We start from the raw sequence: 19,389 nt of genomic DNA, 5'->3' as shown, positions 1-19,389 counted from the left end.
ACTTCTGCCTTTCCAATCCCCACCCTCAGCAGGAAGCTTTCTTCCTCAGACTGGCCTGATGGCTGCCAAACCTCTGGGCATCACATCTATATTCCCACAAGAGGAAGGACACAGAACAAAACTCCTGTAAGAGCTGAGTCTATTCCTTTTCATAATGAAAACAATAGCTTTCTTTGAAGCCATGCTAGTAGAAGTCTGCTTATCTCTCATTGACCAGAATAGGACAAATAGCCATGCTATGTTGCAAGGGAGGCTGGGAAGCTGACTACTTTTGTTCATTCATGTTTCATTCATTTAATTATATTTAAACATTTAGTAGGACCAGACTCAAGGTATCTTGTATAAATCTCATTCTAGCCTCCTTTTAAAACATTTGTCTTTTTAAAAAAAGTTACTTCTTTAATTAAAAATTTTAATCAATTTAATTTTCATTTATATACAGTAAAATTTACTCTTTTATTGTACAGTTTTATGAGCTTTGAAAAAAACATAAGAGAAAGATGATCATTTTTAACTATGAATACTACTGCTTTCCAAAATTGATGTGCCCATAACAGAAAAGGATAATTGTTTAACATGACAGAGTAGTTTGAGAAAGGAGAGAACACTTATCCAATGCACTTAATGGAGGCTTCCTGAGATGAGATGAAATGGAAAACAGAGTAAGAAAGGTCCCCTTGAGTCAAGGGGACAGTTTGCATCTCAAAAGTACCTGACTATAATCACTAGGTTTCTGCTATGCTCAAGAAGCATCCTTTCAGGCATTTCCTCCCTTTCATCAGGCAAGGATGAGGGTTGGATCCCAGCAATGATGGTGGTGGAGGTTTGCTGAAACACTTGGTTTTGGGGCCAGCCCAGTGGTGCAGTGGTTAAGTTCGGGCTCTCCACTTCCGTGGCCCGGGGTTTGCAGGTTTGGATCCTGGGTGCGGACCTAGCACTGCTCGTCAAGCCACGCTGTGGCAGCATCATAAAAAATAAAATAAAAAGCACATTAAAAAATAGAGGAAGACTGGCACAGACGTTAGCTCAGTGACAATCTTCCTCACCAAAAAAAAAAGAAAGAAAGAAACACTGGTTTTGTTGTCTCCATTGGGGTGGGGCCCAAAATGTATGGATAGATGAACCAGCAAACAGCTGTTACATGTACATTTTTACTAATCCTTCCCATTTCCAGAATGTCTGAGTGACAATGGTAGATAAGTGAATGATAATAAATAGGTAATTTAAATAACTGAATATCAGTATCAAATTTACCATATTCATGAAAGGTCTGGCATGCTCCTACAATGTGAATACATGGTAATATCACTACTAGCTTTTATTGAGCACCTATGCTAGATGCTTACCATACATTATCTCATTTAGTCTTCACAACCACCTTGTGCCCTGGTGTTGGATCTGTTCTGGATTAGAGATAGGTGATTTAGGCTTGACACTTCACTGTCAATGTTATGTAGGATGTGTGGAGACATAACTCACATTTATAGACTGGCTTGGTTTTCATCTGTACTCATTAAGAAAAAAAGAACAACGGTAAAGTAAGTCAAAAGCATGGTTAGTATCTTGCATATTTTATTTTATTTTTTAATTATTTATTTATTTTGAGGAAGATTAGCCCTGAGCTAACTACTGCCAATCCTCTTCTTTTTGCTGAGGAAGACTGGCCCTGAACTAACATCCGTGCCCATCTTCGTCTACTTTATATGTGGGACGCCTACCACAGCATGGTGTGCCAAGCGGGTCCCATATCCACTCTGGGATCTGAACCGGTGAACCCTGGGCCGCCAAAGCAGAACATGTGCACTTAACCGCAGCTCCACTGGGCCGGCCCCCTTGCATATTTTAAAATAAGTGCAGATTTGGCCAATTTTAGGTGTGGTTTTAAAAAAAAATTTTTTTTAAATTTATATGGACCTAATTTAAAACTGATATACTCTAGTAAGATATCTCCTTAGTGTGTCTTCCATGCTTATCTTGTGTGCCTAATTTGCATAATGAGTTAATTCATGTTCACGTTAAATTTTTTTAGTTAACATTATTGCACATATACTTCTCCATAACTTTGCCACTATAACTTGGATATTTCTCATCCTTTGTGGGCAGCTTCTTCTGTAAAATGAGGCAGTTGGCTATTATTTAATAGCCAAAATTTTTCCAGCCTTCATATTCTGTGATAATAGAGTATCTACCATCTACAGGGAAATAAAGGAAATATAGCACAAATGACACAGGAGTCTTCTTTGGAGAACAAGTTTACTTCAAAACATGGATGTTACTTAATGGGCCAAAACTTTCCTGTTGTTCATGAGTCAGCATGAAAAATACCTCCAGAGAAGGCTAAGTAGGTCAGATTTATCTAAGAAGACAGCTGTGTAATCCTGTACCCCTCTCAACATCACGGCACTGCAGATACACGTTTCTGCCTTTCTGAACAACAGTCAAATAGCATTACCCACTTTGTAAAGTCCGCAAGACCACAACTTGAAAAATCGAGCTGGCCTTTAAAAAGCTGCAGTAGGAGAACAAAATAGAGCCGTATTTATATATGGTCCGCAGCAATTTTCCTCTATCTTTAAAGTCATTTCTATTGATTCTGTGATACTGGTTAGTGTAGGGAAGAATTTTAGTGAAAAAGTAAAATAACTTAAAAATTAGTAAAAAAGTACCATGACTTTTTATTAAATCTGTTTAATAAAACGTTAGGCTGTCAATATTTGCTTGCTTTCCTTTCTTAGTATAGTCAAAAGAGCACTTAAAGATGCATATTGTAAATAAGTAGGCCACTGAGAGAACTTTCATTTAAAAACAAACTTTGAAGATGCAGTTACTGCCTAAGTGGGTTGTGCAAGGTTTCTTGCCATAACCCTTAACACAGTAGGGGGACCTTCAGAGCCCAAGGGGCAAATACAAGCTTAGAGAAGTGAAATGAAGAGAACAAAGGGATACATTGGCGTGGGATTAGAGAGCCTTGCTAAGGAAAGGAAGATGCCAGCAGGAAACAGACGAAAAGTGCAAGGAACAGAGGGAATACTGGAGGTGTCCAAGGCGTATAACGAAAAGTGAATTTTTTCCACATCAAGGACTTATATTTATGCTAATCTTCTTAAATGTTAAATTCTGGCCAAGCAATGAGGCTACTAACCTTGTTTAGAGTTATGTCCAGACAAGTGTGAGACTGGGTTCACAGTACTGTGTTATGTCCTTAGGAGACAGAGGATCCAGAATTGAGTCCTTCTCCGGCATCTGTCCTGCTACTCGACCACTGCCTTTCCATTGTCTAGACTGTAAGGCACCAGAGGCAATTAAACAGAGGATGAATGCCAGCAGACAGGTGTGCCCTGCTCGCGTCCCCTCCTCATTCTACACCGCTCCTATTCTCTGAAATGCATACAAGCTAATCTGGAAGCAGCAAATTAACTAAAAAAGCTTGATTGCCAATACTTCCAGTTATGGAAATCGATTCCTGAATAAACCGTTGTCCGTGCTATCGTTGGCAAAGGCATGATATTAAAAGAGATCTCAGACCTTAGACGTACTTTTTGGTCATAGGCGCCAAAAAATGGGGCTAGAAAATACATTACCAAGTATTACTTATACTATCCTGTTAATTTTAGAAATAGGCAACTTGACTATGTCCTCGATCCCAACCGTGTTTCAGAATAGGCTGAGTGAATTTTGCAATATGAATCCGAAGGGGAGTATCTGCAGAGTCTTGAAGCCATAAATCCGCTAGGAAGAGGCTTCCCCACCTGTCACAACCTGGACCTTCTCCACGGAGGGTGCCGGGCGCACCACCGCCACGCGGCGCTGAGGTCAGCCTCTCGGGTCTTGAGAGAGCTCTTTTTATTCTAAATTACAGACTTCGCAGCCACCGGATATCCTCGCTGCATAACTGGCAGTAGCCATGTGGCTGCACTCGCGTTTCCTGACAACCACGGCATTATTTCCACTAATATCCTGTCTACGGCCTCTCGCTGGGCAGACTCCTCTCTCCCACCACCCGCCGCCGCTCCCCTCCCCCGTGGGTAATAACCCGACTGTGGCCCGCGTGCCCAAACAAAGAGGAAACCCCCCGAAAGTTCTTGAGATCGCACTTGGCGACAGTGGTCTGGCCGTCCCTCCCGACAGCTCTCAACGACCCTGTCACCGCTATGGAAAGTGCCCGGGGCATCGGAGATGCGGGAGAGGAGCCGCGGGGCTGGGGGCGGGCGGGCAGCCTGCGCTCGGGGCCGGGGCCGGGGCGGGGCGGGCCGCGGCGTTCGCATTGTCCACGCTCTCCCGCACCCGCGGCGTTCCGTCCCTCCCTATCTGGGGCGCACAGGCGCGCCGGGCCAGCCGCGCTCGGGCTAGGGCTGCAGCAGCTGCGGCGGCGGGGGCGGCGCGGGGCGGCGCGGCGCGGCGCGGGGCGGGGCGGAGCGGGGCGGGGCTGCGCGGGGGCGGGCCCGGGGCGCGGCGGCCCGGGCGCCAGCGAGCGAGTGGCAAGCGCGGCGAGCAGCCGAGAGGAGCGCGAGCACCAGCATGGCGGGGCTCCGACGCCCGCAGCCGGGCTGCTACTGCCGCACTGCCGCGGCCGTGAACCTCTTGCTGGGTGTCTTCCAGGTCCTCCTGCCCTGCTGTCGCCCGGGAGGGGCTCAGGGACAAGGTCAGCCTCGCGCCGCTTTTGCTCGCTTTCCCTCTCCACCCCGCCCCCCCTTCTCTTTCTTTTAGGGAACTGCTGAAATCTATAAGAGGGCGAAGGGAGGAAAGGGAAAGGGGCAGGAGGAGGAAGGAAAGCGGTTGCAATTCTCGGCTGATAACATTTTCTGACCACAGCGTCCCCTCCCACGCCCCCCGCCCCCATCCAAACAGAAAGCCGGGAAGTCGCGGGGCTCGGGGACAGCGGCGCGGACCGCTAGCCGCGCGCGTCCCGGAGCCTTTGTGCGCGGGACCCCGGCGCCCCGGGCGCAGCCCCCGCTTTGTGTAGCGCGCGCCGGGGCCCCGCCGCGGCCCGGCTTCCTGCAGCTTTGTTCCCCGAGCCCGGCCGCCTAGGACCCATCCCGCAGGCGCCCGCACCAGATGCTGCGGGATGCGGAGCGCAGAGTGTCCCGCCTGGTGGCCTCAGCCCCTCGGTCCTCCCCGCACGACACCCCGCGACTCTGCGTGCCCTCGCCTCTGTCACAGGGGCCCCGGCGTCCACCCGCCCATTGTGTTCCCAGCCCCGGCTCGCTCCTCGGGTGGCCTCCGCTGTTAGAAGGAAAGGGAGTCTTGTTTTGGTGAGGCGGGTGCATGGCGGGGACGGTAGGGAAACAGGAAGCGTTTCTTTTCCGTGCATTAAAAACGCGGTGTCTTTTTTGGTGTTCGTGCAGCAGTTGAGCCCCTACCGAACGTGGTGGAGCTGTGGCAGGCAGAAGAAGGGGAACTCCTGCTGCCCACTCAGGTGAGGACGCCCAGGTGACAGGGCGGGTGTGGGTGTGCGAGGGAGGAGAAGCCCGGAGGCCGCCGGCCCCCCAGCGGCACAGGCGCTCGGGCCACTTTGCAAGGCAAATAAACGGTCGGCCCAGCCTAAACACCTGGCAGCGGTGGCTCTCTCGGCCTCCTCCCTCGCCATGTGACAGGGCGTGAGTCACGCCGGCCCCAAGTTCAGGAGGTGGGAGCCGAGGCCACCTCAGCAGGGCTGTGGCCAGCGGCTGCCGAACTGAGGAGAAGGGCTGGACCCCGGGTCGGCTGTGGTCCTGGGTGGGCGAGGGACGGGTGACCTGTTCTTTCTCTCAGCGAGCTGGTCCTGGGGGCCTGAGGACATCGAGAATGTTGATTTCAGAAATGTTCGTGAGTGGTACTTGCCATTAGCGTTAAGTACCTTTGGGATGAAGATGTGACTTTAAAGAATTGTAATCTTGGATTTTTTCCAAGTGCCTTTAATTCGTGTTAGAATACACCCTCTTAAGAACTTGAATTTCAAGTTTTGGGTTTTTTTCTTCCTATATGATGATATAATGATTGCATGTGGAAAAATAATCACTAATATTTTATTGAGATCTGTGGCATCATACAGGGTTTACTGCTGCAAAAGATACAGTCCCGCAAAGCTTTTGTGTCCGGGGTTTAACTTTTAGGAGAAATCCTCATTCACTGCAAATGTACACGTTTAAATATAATATTGTTGATTGTTTTTCAGCAGCGACGGTTGCGACCCCAAATGTGTTTTTTTCTGGGTGGGTAGGGGGGTGGTTTGAGTTTTGAGGGAATATTCAGCCTGTGTGCGGTAATTTTTAAGGTGTTCGTTACTTCCCACATTGGTGGCGGCACTTAATTCTGTGTTGTCTCTTGTGGCTGTTTAGAAAAACAGGATGTCTAGCTGTAAGTTCACCGGAGAGGCTGTACAGTCTTATTTGTCAGTTTTCTCTCTCCTATGTGAAGCATTTAGAGTGCTGGTTTTCAGATATTTGGAATATTCATTTTAACCAGGGCTAATGAATAACAGCTTCAAGGCGGAGAGGTGATTTTAGAGGAAAAATTTCCTGGACCTTCCCTGAAGGCCAGCAGGCTGAATAAGACCAGTCCTTGGAGAAAAGGCCTGGTCAGGATAGGGAGCAAATAGTCTGTCTCTTAAAAGTTTATTCCCAAGTGGATTTTTGTCCTGGTTATAAATTTCACGTGTATTGTCCAAGGTTTGGAAAATACAGAAAGGTAAGAACAAAATAGAAATGGCTCATAGTCCTTCTGAGAGGACCACACTTAATATTTGATGTATTTACTTAAAACATATATAGTTATATTTGTGTGTATCAGAGTGGTTCAGCAGTGGCAGTCGTGACATTTTGGACTGGAGGATTCTTTGTTGTGGGGGGCGCTGTCCTGGGCAGTGTAGGATGTCGAGCAGTAGGATGTCAAACAGTCAGAGCATCCTTGCCTCTACCCACTAGATGCCAGTGGCACTCACTCCTGCCTCTCCACCCAGCCTTGTAACAGCTAAAAATGTCTCCACACATTGCCAGATTTCCCTGGGGAGCAAAATTGCTCAGGTTGAGAAGCACTGGTGTATGTCTGTATGTATTTGCATTTTTACTTAGCTGTAGCCTCTGCCTCTTATTCGGTAGTGTTGGAAGCCAACCCAGACTGAAAGGAAAGGAAATGATAGACTCTTGTTTGTTACAGCATTCGTTGAAGATTTAGTCACTGTGCTAGGAGATGGAAATGTCAAGGCCTATGAAATGATTATTTTATTTATAGGCTCAAAAGTTATTTTGTAAAATTCTTAACTTCTGGCTTTGTTTTGTTTATATGTATAATACAGTTTGTTTTGGTAAAAAAAAGTTAGCATTTGGAAGCGCTGTCTGGAATACTCACTATGGGAGCATTTATAGCTTAGCTATTTTAATCAAAGCTATAATGAAAGTGAAACTGGTACTCAAAATAATTTTCTAAATATTTCATTTCTGTCTATATATTTACCTTTTGGAGACTATTTTACGCTGCATATACCTGGGTGGGGGTGAGGATATATACAGATCTCTCTATATCTGTCTAAACTGTGTATATAAATGCATATGTATCTACCTAAATTGTATATTTATATATATGTATCTAAATTGCAGAGAGTTCTGCGGAAAGTTATTTTTAGGGAGTTTTTTTGAAAGTATTTTGAATATTTTTTCAGAAAAAGTTCCCTCATGTGTGCATTGGAGTCTGTCGAAAAGAGAATATTTATAGGTGTTATTTGAATTTGAGGGTTTTCTGCTTCATTAACTAGTAGGTTGGGTCAGGCAGACTTAACGATGGCCGAGATTTGTTAATCGTGGGTGAAATAGGAGCATCCGAAGATGTGGTTAAAAAATTGAATACTAACATTTGCCAACATTGGTTATTTATATAATTATTTATTTTGGAAATGTTTTCTGTTGGTTGAGTCCTTTTTATTTTTTCTTTTTCTCGTGGGTCTCTAAGTGCTGAAGAACTTGAATAATGCATCATTAGTCAAACCACCTACAACCATTGAGTTGACCCTCTGGCCAGGCTTCCAGGATTTGACTGCTGTCTCCATTTCTTTTTGCCTCTCTGTCCTCAGTTTCCTCATCTGCAAAATGAGGGTAATAATGGTGCTGATCTCGGATGATTTTGTGAGGAGTAAGTGCCTTAAACTTAGTAAGCACTTAACATGTTACCTGTTATTTTGGCAGTATCTCAACTGACCCCTAGACTTGGTTATTGGAGAGCATGGAACAGCTTTCCTGCTTTGAAGGGGCTGAACCGTGCAGATAACTTGGCACCAAGAGGTGCTCTCTACAATTGTCTAGATAGGTTATATTATTCATTCATTATTAATATCATACTTCTATAGATAAGTTATATTATTCATATCTTTTTGTTATATACTCTTTTATGTTGTATTTTGGTGTAGGAACATAAAAAAAATTCTACCCATGGTGATAAGAAAAAAAGCCATGCAATTTTATTTGTACATTTATGGAATTTTCCGTCTCCTCTTCCTACGCTCCACCTATACTTCAACACACTCAATCCAAAGTGGTGATGTTGTAGAAACCAGACACGTGTTTTCATTAGCTTAGTGTCAGGAAGTAATTGCGTGTGTACAAGATACTACTTTGTGCATCTTCTCACTTTGCCTTCAAGGTCAGACTCCTGTGAAGATTCCCTGTGATCCGCTTGACCTGCTCTGACCCTCAGGGCCTTCTGCAGTCTGACCTTGTCTGCTGCTCTGGTCACTTGTCTGGGATGCTCACTCCACCTTGACCTGTGGCTGTGCAGGCCCAATATGTTTATGTTGAGTGAAAGGATGGATGCTATTGCCCTGCTGTTTGTACAGGGCCAGTCCTTCCTGACTCCTAACTTGGCAGTGGCACTGTCACCATTTCTCCCTCTTTGAGTTTCTTGAGTGTCTGGATTTTTTCTTTGTCTTGTCTGTGTCTTGTTGCCCTAATTGGGTTCCCCTTAAGAGGGTTTGGGCTTCTAAGCTTGGTGGCCCCATTGTGGCTACAATGTTCTGCGCACAGTGGGCATTCAGTCCTTAGCCATGAGTTCTTCCGAGTGGAGGAGAGGCAGTTGTCAGTGTCCTGTTCAGTTCCCCTCTTGATGAGGTTAGTCAGTTCTGAAGATGGCAGGAGGAATGCCTGAAGTGTTGATTTCCTGTTATTGTTTAATAGTCACATTGTTGTATCAGTTCTAGCAAGAAGAGCAATCTAGTATTTGTTCTTTTAATCCATTTGGGCTGTGCTGAGATGAGAAGCCTCACTCCTGACACTCCTGGTTAGGTTTGGGATGTGGATATGGGTGCGGAGCAGGAGCACCTGTGACCTGATAGAGCCTCGTGTTGGTTTGGGCTGGGATGGGTGGGCTCAGGGCTCTGCTGGCCTTGTGTGTTCATCTCGCGAACACCTGCCGTGGGCCTGGTCCAGGTTGGCCCCTGGGATACAGTGATAAGTAGGAAAGTCTCTGCCTTTAAAAATCTCATGTCATGTTTACTCCACCCACCTCCCCCACCCCCAAGCCTGAGAATGTAGATAATGGAAATTGGTAGAAAGTGAAACAGGAAATGGTACACTGAATATCTGAGTTCTTTATTATCCCTGGTACTGTATTATGTAATAGCATCTTGCTCCAGTCAATCATTGACTAGTATTTGGAAATCTTTTTGTCATAGAGATTTACTTTTGGTTCAGTCTACTTCCACTATCAACATAAAGAAATAATAACGAACATGGGTTGCATATTACCGGCATCCCTTAAGCACTTTGCGAGTATTGACTCGTGTTAGTATACTAAAAGCTCTGATGTATTGTGACTTGATTTTATGGATGAGGAAATTGAGGCGCGGAATCCTTAAATAACTTGCCTAAGGCTGTAGGAAAGTGGCAGTAGTGGGATTTGAACCCAGGAGGTGTTTGGCTCCAGAGCCCGTGCTTTTGGCCACTACACTATCATATGAATTTTAGCACAGTCTGACTAGGAAAGTGGAATTGTGGTGCCTGAAGGAAATAATTTCCTGTTCTGTTTTGATTTAGAAAAATTTGCGTAATGAAATTTTCAAAAACAGTCATATTCACTAGTATTTTTTGATTTATTTTTATTAAAAACATTTTTTATTGAGGTGTAATTGACGTATGACAATATATTAGTTTCAAGTGTACAACATAATGATTGGATATTTGTATATATTGCAAAAGGATCACCACAGTAAGTCTAGGTAACGTCTGTCACCATGCCTAGTTATAAAAAAATTTTTTTTCTTGTGATGAGAACTTTTAAGATTTATTCTCTCAGCAACATTCAAATATGCAGTACATTTATCCCCATGATTTATTTATTTTATAATTGGAAGTTTGGTACCTTCTGACCACTTTCACCCATTTCACCCACCAGTCTGTTCTCTGTATCTATGAGCTTGTTTTTTTTTTAAGATTCCACGTAGAAGTGAGATCATATGGTATTTGTTTTTCTCTGACTGACTTATTTACTTAGCATAATGCCCTCATGGTCCATCTGTGTTGTCACAAATGGCAAAATTTCATTCTTTTTTATGGCTGAATGATATTCCATTATATATGTATAAACACACATGCCTGCGCGCAACATCTTCTTCATCCATTCATCCATTGGTGGCCGCTTAGGTTGTTTCCATATCTTGGCTATTGTAAGTAATGCTGTAGTGCACTTGGGGGTCCATGTATCTTTTCGAGTTAGTGTTTTCATTTTCTTCAGATAATACCCAGAAGTGGAATTGCTAGATCACATGATATTTCTATTTTTTTGAGAAATATCCATACTGTTCTTATAGTGGCTGCACCAGTTTACATTCCCACCAACAGTGCTCCAGTGTTCCCTTTTTGCCACATCCTTGTCAGCACTTGTTATTTCTTGTCTTTTTGATACTAGCCATGTATCTGACAGGTGTGGGGTGTACATCCACTAATATTGAAGAGACAGCTAGACTGTCTTTAGCTCTGCAGATATTTATTGAACATGTGCTGGGGAAGTCACAGTGAACAAAAAAAGAAATCCACTGCCCCTGTGGAGCGTGCGTCTAGTGGAGGCATAAAGATAATGAATAAGAAATAGAATAAATTCTAAGTTATTTAGTCTGTTAGAAGGGCATCAGTGCTGTGTGGGGGCAGACTGGAGCAGGATTCAGCTGATGAAAGTTGCAGTTTCTTAGTTTAAGAGATTGAGGTAGGTCTCTTTGAGAAGGTCTTATATTTGATATTTGAGCCAGTCTTTGAAAGTGAAGAGAAAATTAGAATAGCTAGTGCAAGGGCCCTGGGGCACTGCCAGGAGGAACTGGGGGTGGGAATTACAGGATTTGGTCCCTGCCCTTTGAGAGCTTGGTGGTGTTGAGGAGCTAAGCTAGTAATCCTCTGAGATACCATTCAAGTGCTGAACTGTAGGGCCTGAGAGGAGGGAGCAGGACCAGTGTGTATTGGAGGGGTTTGTTAAGGCTTAGGGAGGGACGGGCTGCTTAGAGAGCCATGTTAGCAAATGTGGGACTAGCCTAGAGCCTCACGTGGGTGCTGGTTCCATGTTTTTATGCTGATGTTTTAAATTAGAGCCCAGAGTGCCTGCTGAAGTGTGGTTGTAGAGATTGGGGTGGGTATGTCAAGGTCAGTTGACAGTTGCTCAGTTGCAGGTTATGGAGCTTGGAGTATATCTGACTGGCAGTCAGGGAGCTCTGGTAGGTTCTCGGGCAGAGATTAACATGATGACACTGGATGCTGGGTCCGTTCCATGTGGGTGGTAAGTAATGATCGATGAGGAGGAGGATTGGTCTCATAGTGACACAGAGGTTGGGTTGAAGGCAGCGAAAAGCCCCAAGTGTGGTGGCAGTGGAGGCCTGGGGTACTGGTGATGTGGGCCAATCTGCCGGGAGAAGGGGTGGAGAAGAAAGGACAGCTCTGAACTGTATTTCAGATGAGTGGGTAGGTCTTTATGATTGGAGGTGAAGGGAGGAGAGCAGTGTACCATGACCCTAAGGTTTGTCCACCAGTCAAAGAAGTGTGATGGTGTCCTTGACAGAGGAGGCTGGTTAGAACAGAAGCCATTTGGCGGGAACCCCTGATGTTGTTAAGTCTGGTGTTGGTCATAATTGTTTCTGGGGAGGCAAAGTGCATATATTCTGGAGGCGTTCAGCTGTGGGACTGGAGCTGTCAGTTAATTCGTTCTACACGTATTGGGGAGCACGCCTGAGTCTTGGCTCTTGCGAAAAAATAGGCATTTATTGAGTATCTGCATGTGTGATGGAGTGAGAAGTTGGGGCTGGAGGAAGGAATTGGGCCCCAGGGTTGCAAGCATGGGTTGACGTTTGGAGGGAAGTAGCGTAGAGGAGTCTGGAACCAGGAGGACTGGCAGTGATGGGGAGGAAGAGGAGCGAGTTGGTAACTACCAGCAGAGCCCAGGGTTGGCGAGAAGCTGGGGGAAGGAAGAGGCCATATTCCTGAGGCCAACCGTGGCAGGCTTCAAGAAAGAATGGTCAAGAGCATGTCTGTCAGGCAGGTGACAATGTAGTGGTAATTGGGCTGCCCTTTTGTTTCTGTTTCAAGCGTCTTCTCTTTTCTTGTAACCTTTCCCGTATGTGACTTGTGGTCAGATTTGGCATGGTGGTCTGGGAGAGGATTTTGGAAACACCTCTGAGTGTGATATTTATGCTGTTTATGACATTTATCAGCCTTTTTATGTTGATGTCAGAATATATCATATGTTCACTTAGGAAGTTCTGAGCTAAACAGTACATTTTCTATATTTGGGGATTTTAGTTATCATTAAACTTTATCTTGAGTGATTAAACTTAAACCTTAAAAAAAGGCCCTTGGAGAGGAGTGATGTGGAACTAATTTTGAGCTTTTGTTTCGGTCGTGATTTTTTAGTGGGTAGGATATTTACTTGCATGAACATCTAAGGGATCCCTTGGCTATTTATGGCTTTTAGTGGTGTCATGACCAGTGTCATTCTTTCTTTCAATAAATATTTATTGAATGCCTCCTCTGCGTCAGGCACTATTTTAGACTTTCATTACAAGCTCATCACCCCAGGAGATTTGAGGAACTGTTTCCTTTGGAGATTCTGTGTGCCCCCGAAACAACTGTTAAAGCATGTTCTTTTTCCGTAGGGTGATTCCGAAGAGGATATGGAGGAGCATTCTGAAGAACAGAGGTAAGGAAAAAAATGGGAGTGAATCACTGTTCAACTTCCCCGCTCGCTTTGGATGCTGTCTGAAGTCTTGGTATATATCTCCGTTCGTGTAGTTAATGTTATCTGTAAATACCTTTCTCTTTGGCATTTGGGGCATCTATACTGTCTAATAATTATGACTTTGTTTTAAAATAAGGCCGTACAGAAAGTTGTTAGAAACACACCTCTTCCCCACCCCACACCAAGTACACTTTTCCATGGTGTGCTTACACTCTCCTTCTTGTTTACAAACATCTGTTGAGCATCAGGTGCTGTGCTGGGTGCTGGACATGAAACGTTGAACAAGCCCTGTGTTGTGTGTAGTCGAGGATCAGGCGTTACTGTAAACAAAACAAAATAATTATGCTTATAATAAGAGTTATCAAGAATTAGATTGCCGGGCCAGCCCGGTGGCATAGTGGTTAAGTTCGCATGCTCCACCTCTGCGGCCCAGGGTTCGAAGGTTCCGATCCCAGGTGCAGACCTACACACCACTCATCAAGCCATGCTGTGGCAGCATCCGACATACAAAATAGAGGAAGATTAGCATAGATGTTAGCTCAGCGACAATCTTCCTCAAGCAAAAAGAGGAAGATTGGCAGCAGATGCTAGCTCAGGGCCAATCGTCCTCTTACAAACACAAAAAAGAATTAGATTGCTGTGATAGAGAATAATGAGGTAGATGAGGTGGTCAAGTGAGGCCCCTCTTAGGAGGTGACATTTGAGCTGAGGTCTGGAGGATGTGTAGGAGCAGCCATGCAGCAAGCAGAGAGAGAGTGCTCTGGGTGGAGGGAATGGCAGGTGCAAAGGCCCTGAGATGGGAAGCACTGGCATTAATCCAGGAATTTGGAGAAGGCCAGTGTTGTTTCTGGGATGGTGAGATGAGGGGAGACCTTAGAGGCCACAGTAAGGAGTTTGAGTTTTGTTTTTTTAAGCGTGGTGTGAGTTGTTAAAGGATTTTCAGCAGGGGCTAGCAAATTGAAAGATGTAAATTACATTTTTAAGAGAATATTTTGATTGTGGGGCAGTCTCGGTCAGTTGTCAAACTGGCATATCTGGTCCCCTGGAGGGACTTGAAGACTCTTAAGTGGTACCTGGGCACTGGGTAACTTTCAGGGAACAGCTTCTAGATCCCCAGCATCCACATATTCTCCTGAAATTGATCTGTCTGAGGTTGCAAGTTATCCTTTCCCCCCTCTTCTTTTTCAGTCTCACTTCTCCACTTTACAAAGGAAAGGCATGCCTCTTACGCAGCCCTGACCCTACTCTGTGCTTCATCCTGGGCAAACAAAGGGACAATTTGAAATATTGGTATTGGTTAGAAGTGATTAACTCTGATTGGATGACAGATTCATGTATAACTCTGGTGGTTTTCAAATCTCTACTTTCAATAAAATTGAAGGAGGACCCAATCAAATTGGCAGTTGATAGATCATCAGAGATTATTTATTTTTTTCTTTTTTGAGGAAGATTAGCCCTGAGCTAACATCTGCCGCCAATCCTCCTCCTTTTGCTGAGGAAGATTGGCCCTGAGCTAATATCTGTGCCCATCTTCCTCTACTTTATATGTGGGACGCCTGCCACAGCATAGCTTGCTGAGTGGTGCCATGTCTGCACCTGGGACCAAACCAGTGAACCCCAGGCTGCTGAAGCGGAACCTGTGAGCTTAACTGCTACACCACCTGGCTGGCCCCAGAAGTTATTTTTAATGATAGATCACTGTGATTTTTGGATAAATCATTGTGAAAGTTTAGAGAATACAGGGAAAGTGCTGTAACAAAGCTCCTGCCATTCACGTGAACAAGCTTTTTCAGTGCTTACATTAAAAAAAAGAGAGATAAGGAAAATGAAATGAAATTGATGCTAACTCACCCTGTCTCATGCTAGCAGTAGGTAATAGTCATGTGAACCAATTGAGGGGTGCCGAAGTCTGTTTTATCTATCCCATTAAAGGATGCATTTTCAATAAAATTTGACTTAATGTTTAGTTACCTATCAAAATTTGTAAAATTTGTTGGTTTGATCAATTGCATACTAATAAAAATTATAATGATAATTCAGAAGATAAAAAATTTTAACACTTAGACCTTAGGGTCACAGGAAATTAAGAAAAAAGACCCCTGAAGTTTAACTTATACCCATAGTTGTGTTGCAAAAGCTTTGAACATAAAGTTACATTAGGTTAAAATTCTTTGAGGGAATATCCAGAAATACAGGAAAGCCTGTTTGTGTATTTTAAAAAATGGATGATGATGGATATCATTGTAGTGGTATTTAGATTCTACTGAATATATTTAAAAAAGTGATTGTGAATTTTATTCAAAATGCCAGAAGTTACCTTCTTTGCAACCATCTGGACTCATAGTATACAATTTTAAATGTGGGATAACTTAAATATATGAGGCAGAGGTCAGAGTTTGTCACAATCCTGTTTGGGTATGTGGGTGCGAGAAAAGGTGAGGAATACTGGTGGTGGTTCAGGCTAGGCCAGTGGTAGTGGGGTTAGAAGGACGCAGAAAATTTTGAGGTGAATTTTTGGGGTGGAACAGATTCATTTCTTGTTGACTCAGTTGTGGAGAGTGAGGGAAAGAGAAGTCATGGAGGGCTTCTAGAATTTGGCTTGAGCATCTGTGGTGGGAAAGGAGTTAGTGGGAGGGCAGCAGGAACTCTGGGAATCTCCAACTTGATATGACACGTCCAACAGAGAGGCAGGTGGGCGGTGCTGACGTCGTGTGGAGCTGCCTCTTTGGTGGGTGCGCCTCCCTGGCCGTGGCCTTGGTGCAGGTGCCTTTAACGTGTGCATCTCTTTTGCGGATGCACTTCTCTCCTTTGTCATTAATTGGAACTAGTTTCTATTGTTTTCACCCATTTTCTGTCACACTTAAAAGTATTAGTAGACTTTATCCTTCTTGGTCTTTTGACTGTCAGATTATCAGAGCGAAAGTCTAGGGGTGAGAGAGAATTGCATTGGTGATTTGGATCAGTGGCTTTCAAACTTTTGACAGCGACTCACGTAAGAGAGACATTTTCCATCACGATTACTTACCCATAGGTAAATATGTAGATGCATGAATATGTACATGCATGCTGTGTGTTTGTTTATAAAACAGTGCCTACCCTTACTATCTGTGATGTGCTCTATTTTCTCTTTCTTTTTTTTTGTGGTAAAATATACAGAACATAAAATTTACCATTTTAACTATCTTTAAGTACAGTTCTGTGGCATTAAGTACATTCATATTGTTGTGCAACTATCACCACCATCATCTATAGGACTTGGATTTCATTAAAAAAAAAATGCTGCTTCCTACTACCGGATTGATTTAAAAACTCCTAAATCAGGATTTATAGTTTTATTAACTGTGGTTTATACATTTTACTCTTCGTGGTATCAAATATTGCAATATTTTGCTGCTGTTTGATCCTAGGTGCTTTCCTTTTAACTTGGCTTCCAAGCCGCTTTGTTCTTTTGACTTTTTGTGGTTGAGATTTGTTCCTTATCTGTAAAAACAAGATCGTGACACGGGTTGGGTGCTGCTAGTAGAAAACTTTCTTTGTGTCCATTTTCTAAAATGTAGATACTGGAATTCTCTCCCAGAATCCTCTCTCTGATGGAAACTAGACTTTTGGTGGTGAACACAATGCAGTCTGTACAGAAGTGGAAATATAATGATTTACACCTGAAATTTATATAATGTTATAAACCAATGGGACCTCAATAAAAAAATTTAAAAAAAATAAAAAAGAAGAATTCTCTCTGTAAGTGTAATGCCCTGTGATGGATAAATTAGTCACCTAAGTACTTACCTTTCATTTACCTGCACAATTGGGAATCTTTTTTTAATGAAAATTTTAATACCCTCAAAGCTTATATAATCAAATTGCTACTTTTCAAATAAACCTTTTATTTTAGAATAGATTTAGACTTACAGAAAAGCTGTAGAGATGGTACAGAGAGTTCCCATATATTCCTCAGGCGGTTTATCTATGGAATGTCTTCCATGACTGCGATGCATTTGTCACAGCAGAGAAGCCAACATTGGTACGTTACCAACATTACCATGAACGAAATGGCATACTTTATTCAGATTTCACTAGTTTTTCCCTAATGTCCTTTTCCTGCCCAGGATCCCACATCACTTTTAGTTGTCATGTCTCTTTGGGATCCTCTTGGTGTGAAAGTTTGTCACACTTTCCTTGTTTTTGCAGCCTTGACAGTTTGGAGGAGTGCAGTTTGAGGAGGTGTTCTGTAAAATGCCCCTCAGTTTGGGGTTGGCTGATGTTTTATCCTCATGGGGTTATGGGTTTTGGGGAGGAAGACCACAGCTATAAACTGCTCTTCTCATCACATATCAGGAATATCTACTCTCAACATGACTTCTCCCTTTGATGTTGACCTTGATCGCCTGGTCATGGCTGAGGTACTGTCTGTCAGGTTTCTCCACTGTAAACTGACTCTTTTTTCACCTCGTTCCACGCTACCCTCTTTGGAGGCAAGTCATTAAATGGAGTTAAGCTCCACTTGCAGAAATTATTTGGAATTCTTCTGTGTGGGAGATTTGTCTCTTCTCCCTCATTCTTTTTTCATTCAGTCATTTATATCACTATGGACTCATGAATATTTATTTTATACTTTGGGTTATAATCCAATACTAGATTTGCCCTGCTATTTTAATGTCGTTTATCCTTACTCTAATTTATGCAGTTATTAGTATCTCCTTACACATTTTTCAAACATTTTTGTGATTTCCATTTTAATTACTACCCACAATGCCAACTCTTAATGATATTAAGACGGACTTGAAGTCAGTAGTGGCAACACTTATGAATTCCAGAAAGTGAAGGCATTGTCTCTGAGAGAACCTATATGGAGGGTCAATTACTACTTTGGGGCTGGAGAATAGATTTGACCATAAAACAGAGTCTCAGTATGTCCCAAGAACAGGGTAGGTGGCACTGACGTCTGTCACTGGAGAGAATCTAGATAGTGTAGAGGGCTCGTGTCTTGCCCCCCCAGACTGTCCAAGCCGTGGACCAGACTACTGTTAATTCTGGGGTGCACTGTTCTAGAGTAGCTGGCCTGTGATCTCCAACACAGTTTGGGAAAGCTTTCAGGATAATTGGCCTCATTGAAGATTTTGTTTATATTATCTTGACTTCATCTTCTATGAATGCTATGTAATTATATTTGGTCAAAAGCCAGAAAAGCAATATTGGAAAAACTTTCTTCCCTCTTTCCTCTCCATCCCCATTTTTCTCCTGGGTGTTCTCAGATATCAGCAGTAATCTATTCCTTTGCTGAGAAAGAAAGATTGCTATTGGGGATTCAGTGATGAGAGCAAATGAGAGCTGACTTCAGCCCTTACTAGAACTGAATACTCTCTGGGAAGCCTGTCTGGCTCTCTGTATGTATCTCTAATAGGCCTTTTTGGGGTGTATTTGTTAGAATGGGAAAAGTTTAAGCATTGGCCAAGTATGAATAGTGTATTATTTCAGCTTTTAAAAATGGTTTTATAAAAACCATAAAAATTGATTGGCTAGGTGCAGTGTCTGGAAGGTTTTTTTTAAAAAATATGCTTTTATCTGATGAGTAACAGCAGCAAAATGTGTTCTCCTGAAACAGTTATGTCAGTTAAAGGCAGATACTAAGAGTCAGAATGTGAAGAAAGTCTCGTTAACCTCCAGCAACATACTGAAAAATATAATTGCAGACAAAAATGACTTAATCTTTAGGGAAACTTCCTTTTGGCCATGCTGGGGATGTCAGAGCTCCCACAGGGAATGGAACTACTTTTCTCTTTTCTTTGTTCTCCTTCAGAAATTGGAAGCTGTGTTTTCAGCACAACCCCACAGTTCCTTACCTGTCGATAGGATCTTATATTTTAACCTGAACTTGCCTCCCCAGGCCTCCAGTGTGGACGCTTCTCTTCCCACCTGTCACTTCCCTAGGCCATCTTGCCTGTTCTCTTGGGTTTTTATATATTTTTATATATATATATAGAATGAACTTGAACTCACATTGTACCTTCTGCCCAGGGGTCCCACCTGTTCAGTTGCCCACAGAGGTCTCCCTTTAGCCTTCAGGTCCTACTAAATTAGTGTGTCCTGAACCGAGCTCTTGGGCTTAGTTCCCTCTCGCCCTCCCCCTCTGCTGCTCCTCCCTCAGAGCCCCTTTTGGTGAATGGCTGCCCCATGCATTCATTTGCATGAGCCAGAATCAGGATGCCCCTTGAC

The 19,389-nt window shown here is 43.6% G+C and overlaps 1 protein-coding gene and 1 long non-coding RNA gene across 4 annotated transcripts in view; one reads left to right on the top strand and one right to left on the bottom strand.

Moving 5' to 3' along the window:
• Positions 1-2,239: 2,239 nt before the first annotated feature.
• LOC106782855 (uncharacterized) lies at positions 2,240-4,252 on the bottom strand. The gene is made up of 3 exons (XR_001380212.3): positions 3,750-4,252; positions 3,143-3,282; positions 2,240-2,509 (listed from the first exon to the last, which is right to left on the bottom strand). It is a non-coding gene; the product is annotated as an uncharacterized lncRNA (long non-coding RNA).
• Positions 4,253-4,428: 176 nt separating this feature from the next.
• Positions 4,429-19,389, top strand: part of TMEM131L (transmembrane 131 like) — a 150,195-nt gene continuing 135,234 nt past the window's right edge. The window contains exons 1-3 of one of the 3 annotated variants that reach the window (XM_005607805.4): positions 4,429-4,642; positions 5,346-5,416; positions 13,094-13,137. In XM_005607805.4, coding sequence (XP_005607862.4) covers positions 4,519-4,642; positions 5,346-5,416; positions 13,094-13,137 — 239 coding nt within the window. In that variant the 5' untranslated portion in view covers positions 4,429-4,518. Of the gene's footprint in view, positions 4,643-5,345; positions 5,417-7,923; positions 8,104-13,093; positions 13,138-19,389 lie in introns of those variants that run through there. The other 2 variants (XM_070257673.1, XM_070257671.1) reach the window with 2 other exon arrangements.

Source organism: Equus caballus, chromosome 2 (genome assembly GCF_041296265.1).
Source record: "Equus caballus isolate H_3958 breed thoroughbred chromosome 2, TB-T2T, whole genome shotgun sequence".
Classification (NCBI taxonomy): Eukaryota; Metazoa; Chordata; class Mammalia; order Perissodactyla; family Equidae; genus Equus; species Equus caballus.
Note: the sequence above shows the minus strand (reverse complement) of the source record. Positions and strands in the feature narration are given on the sequence as shown.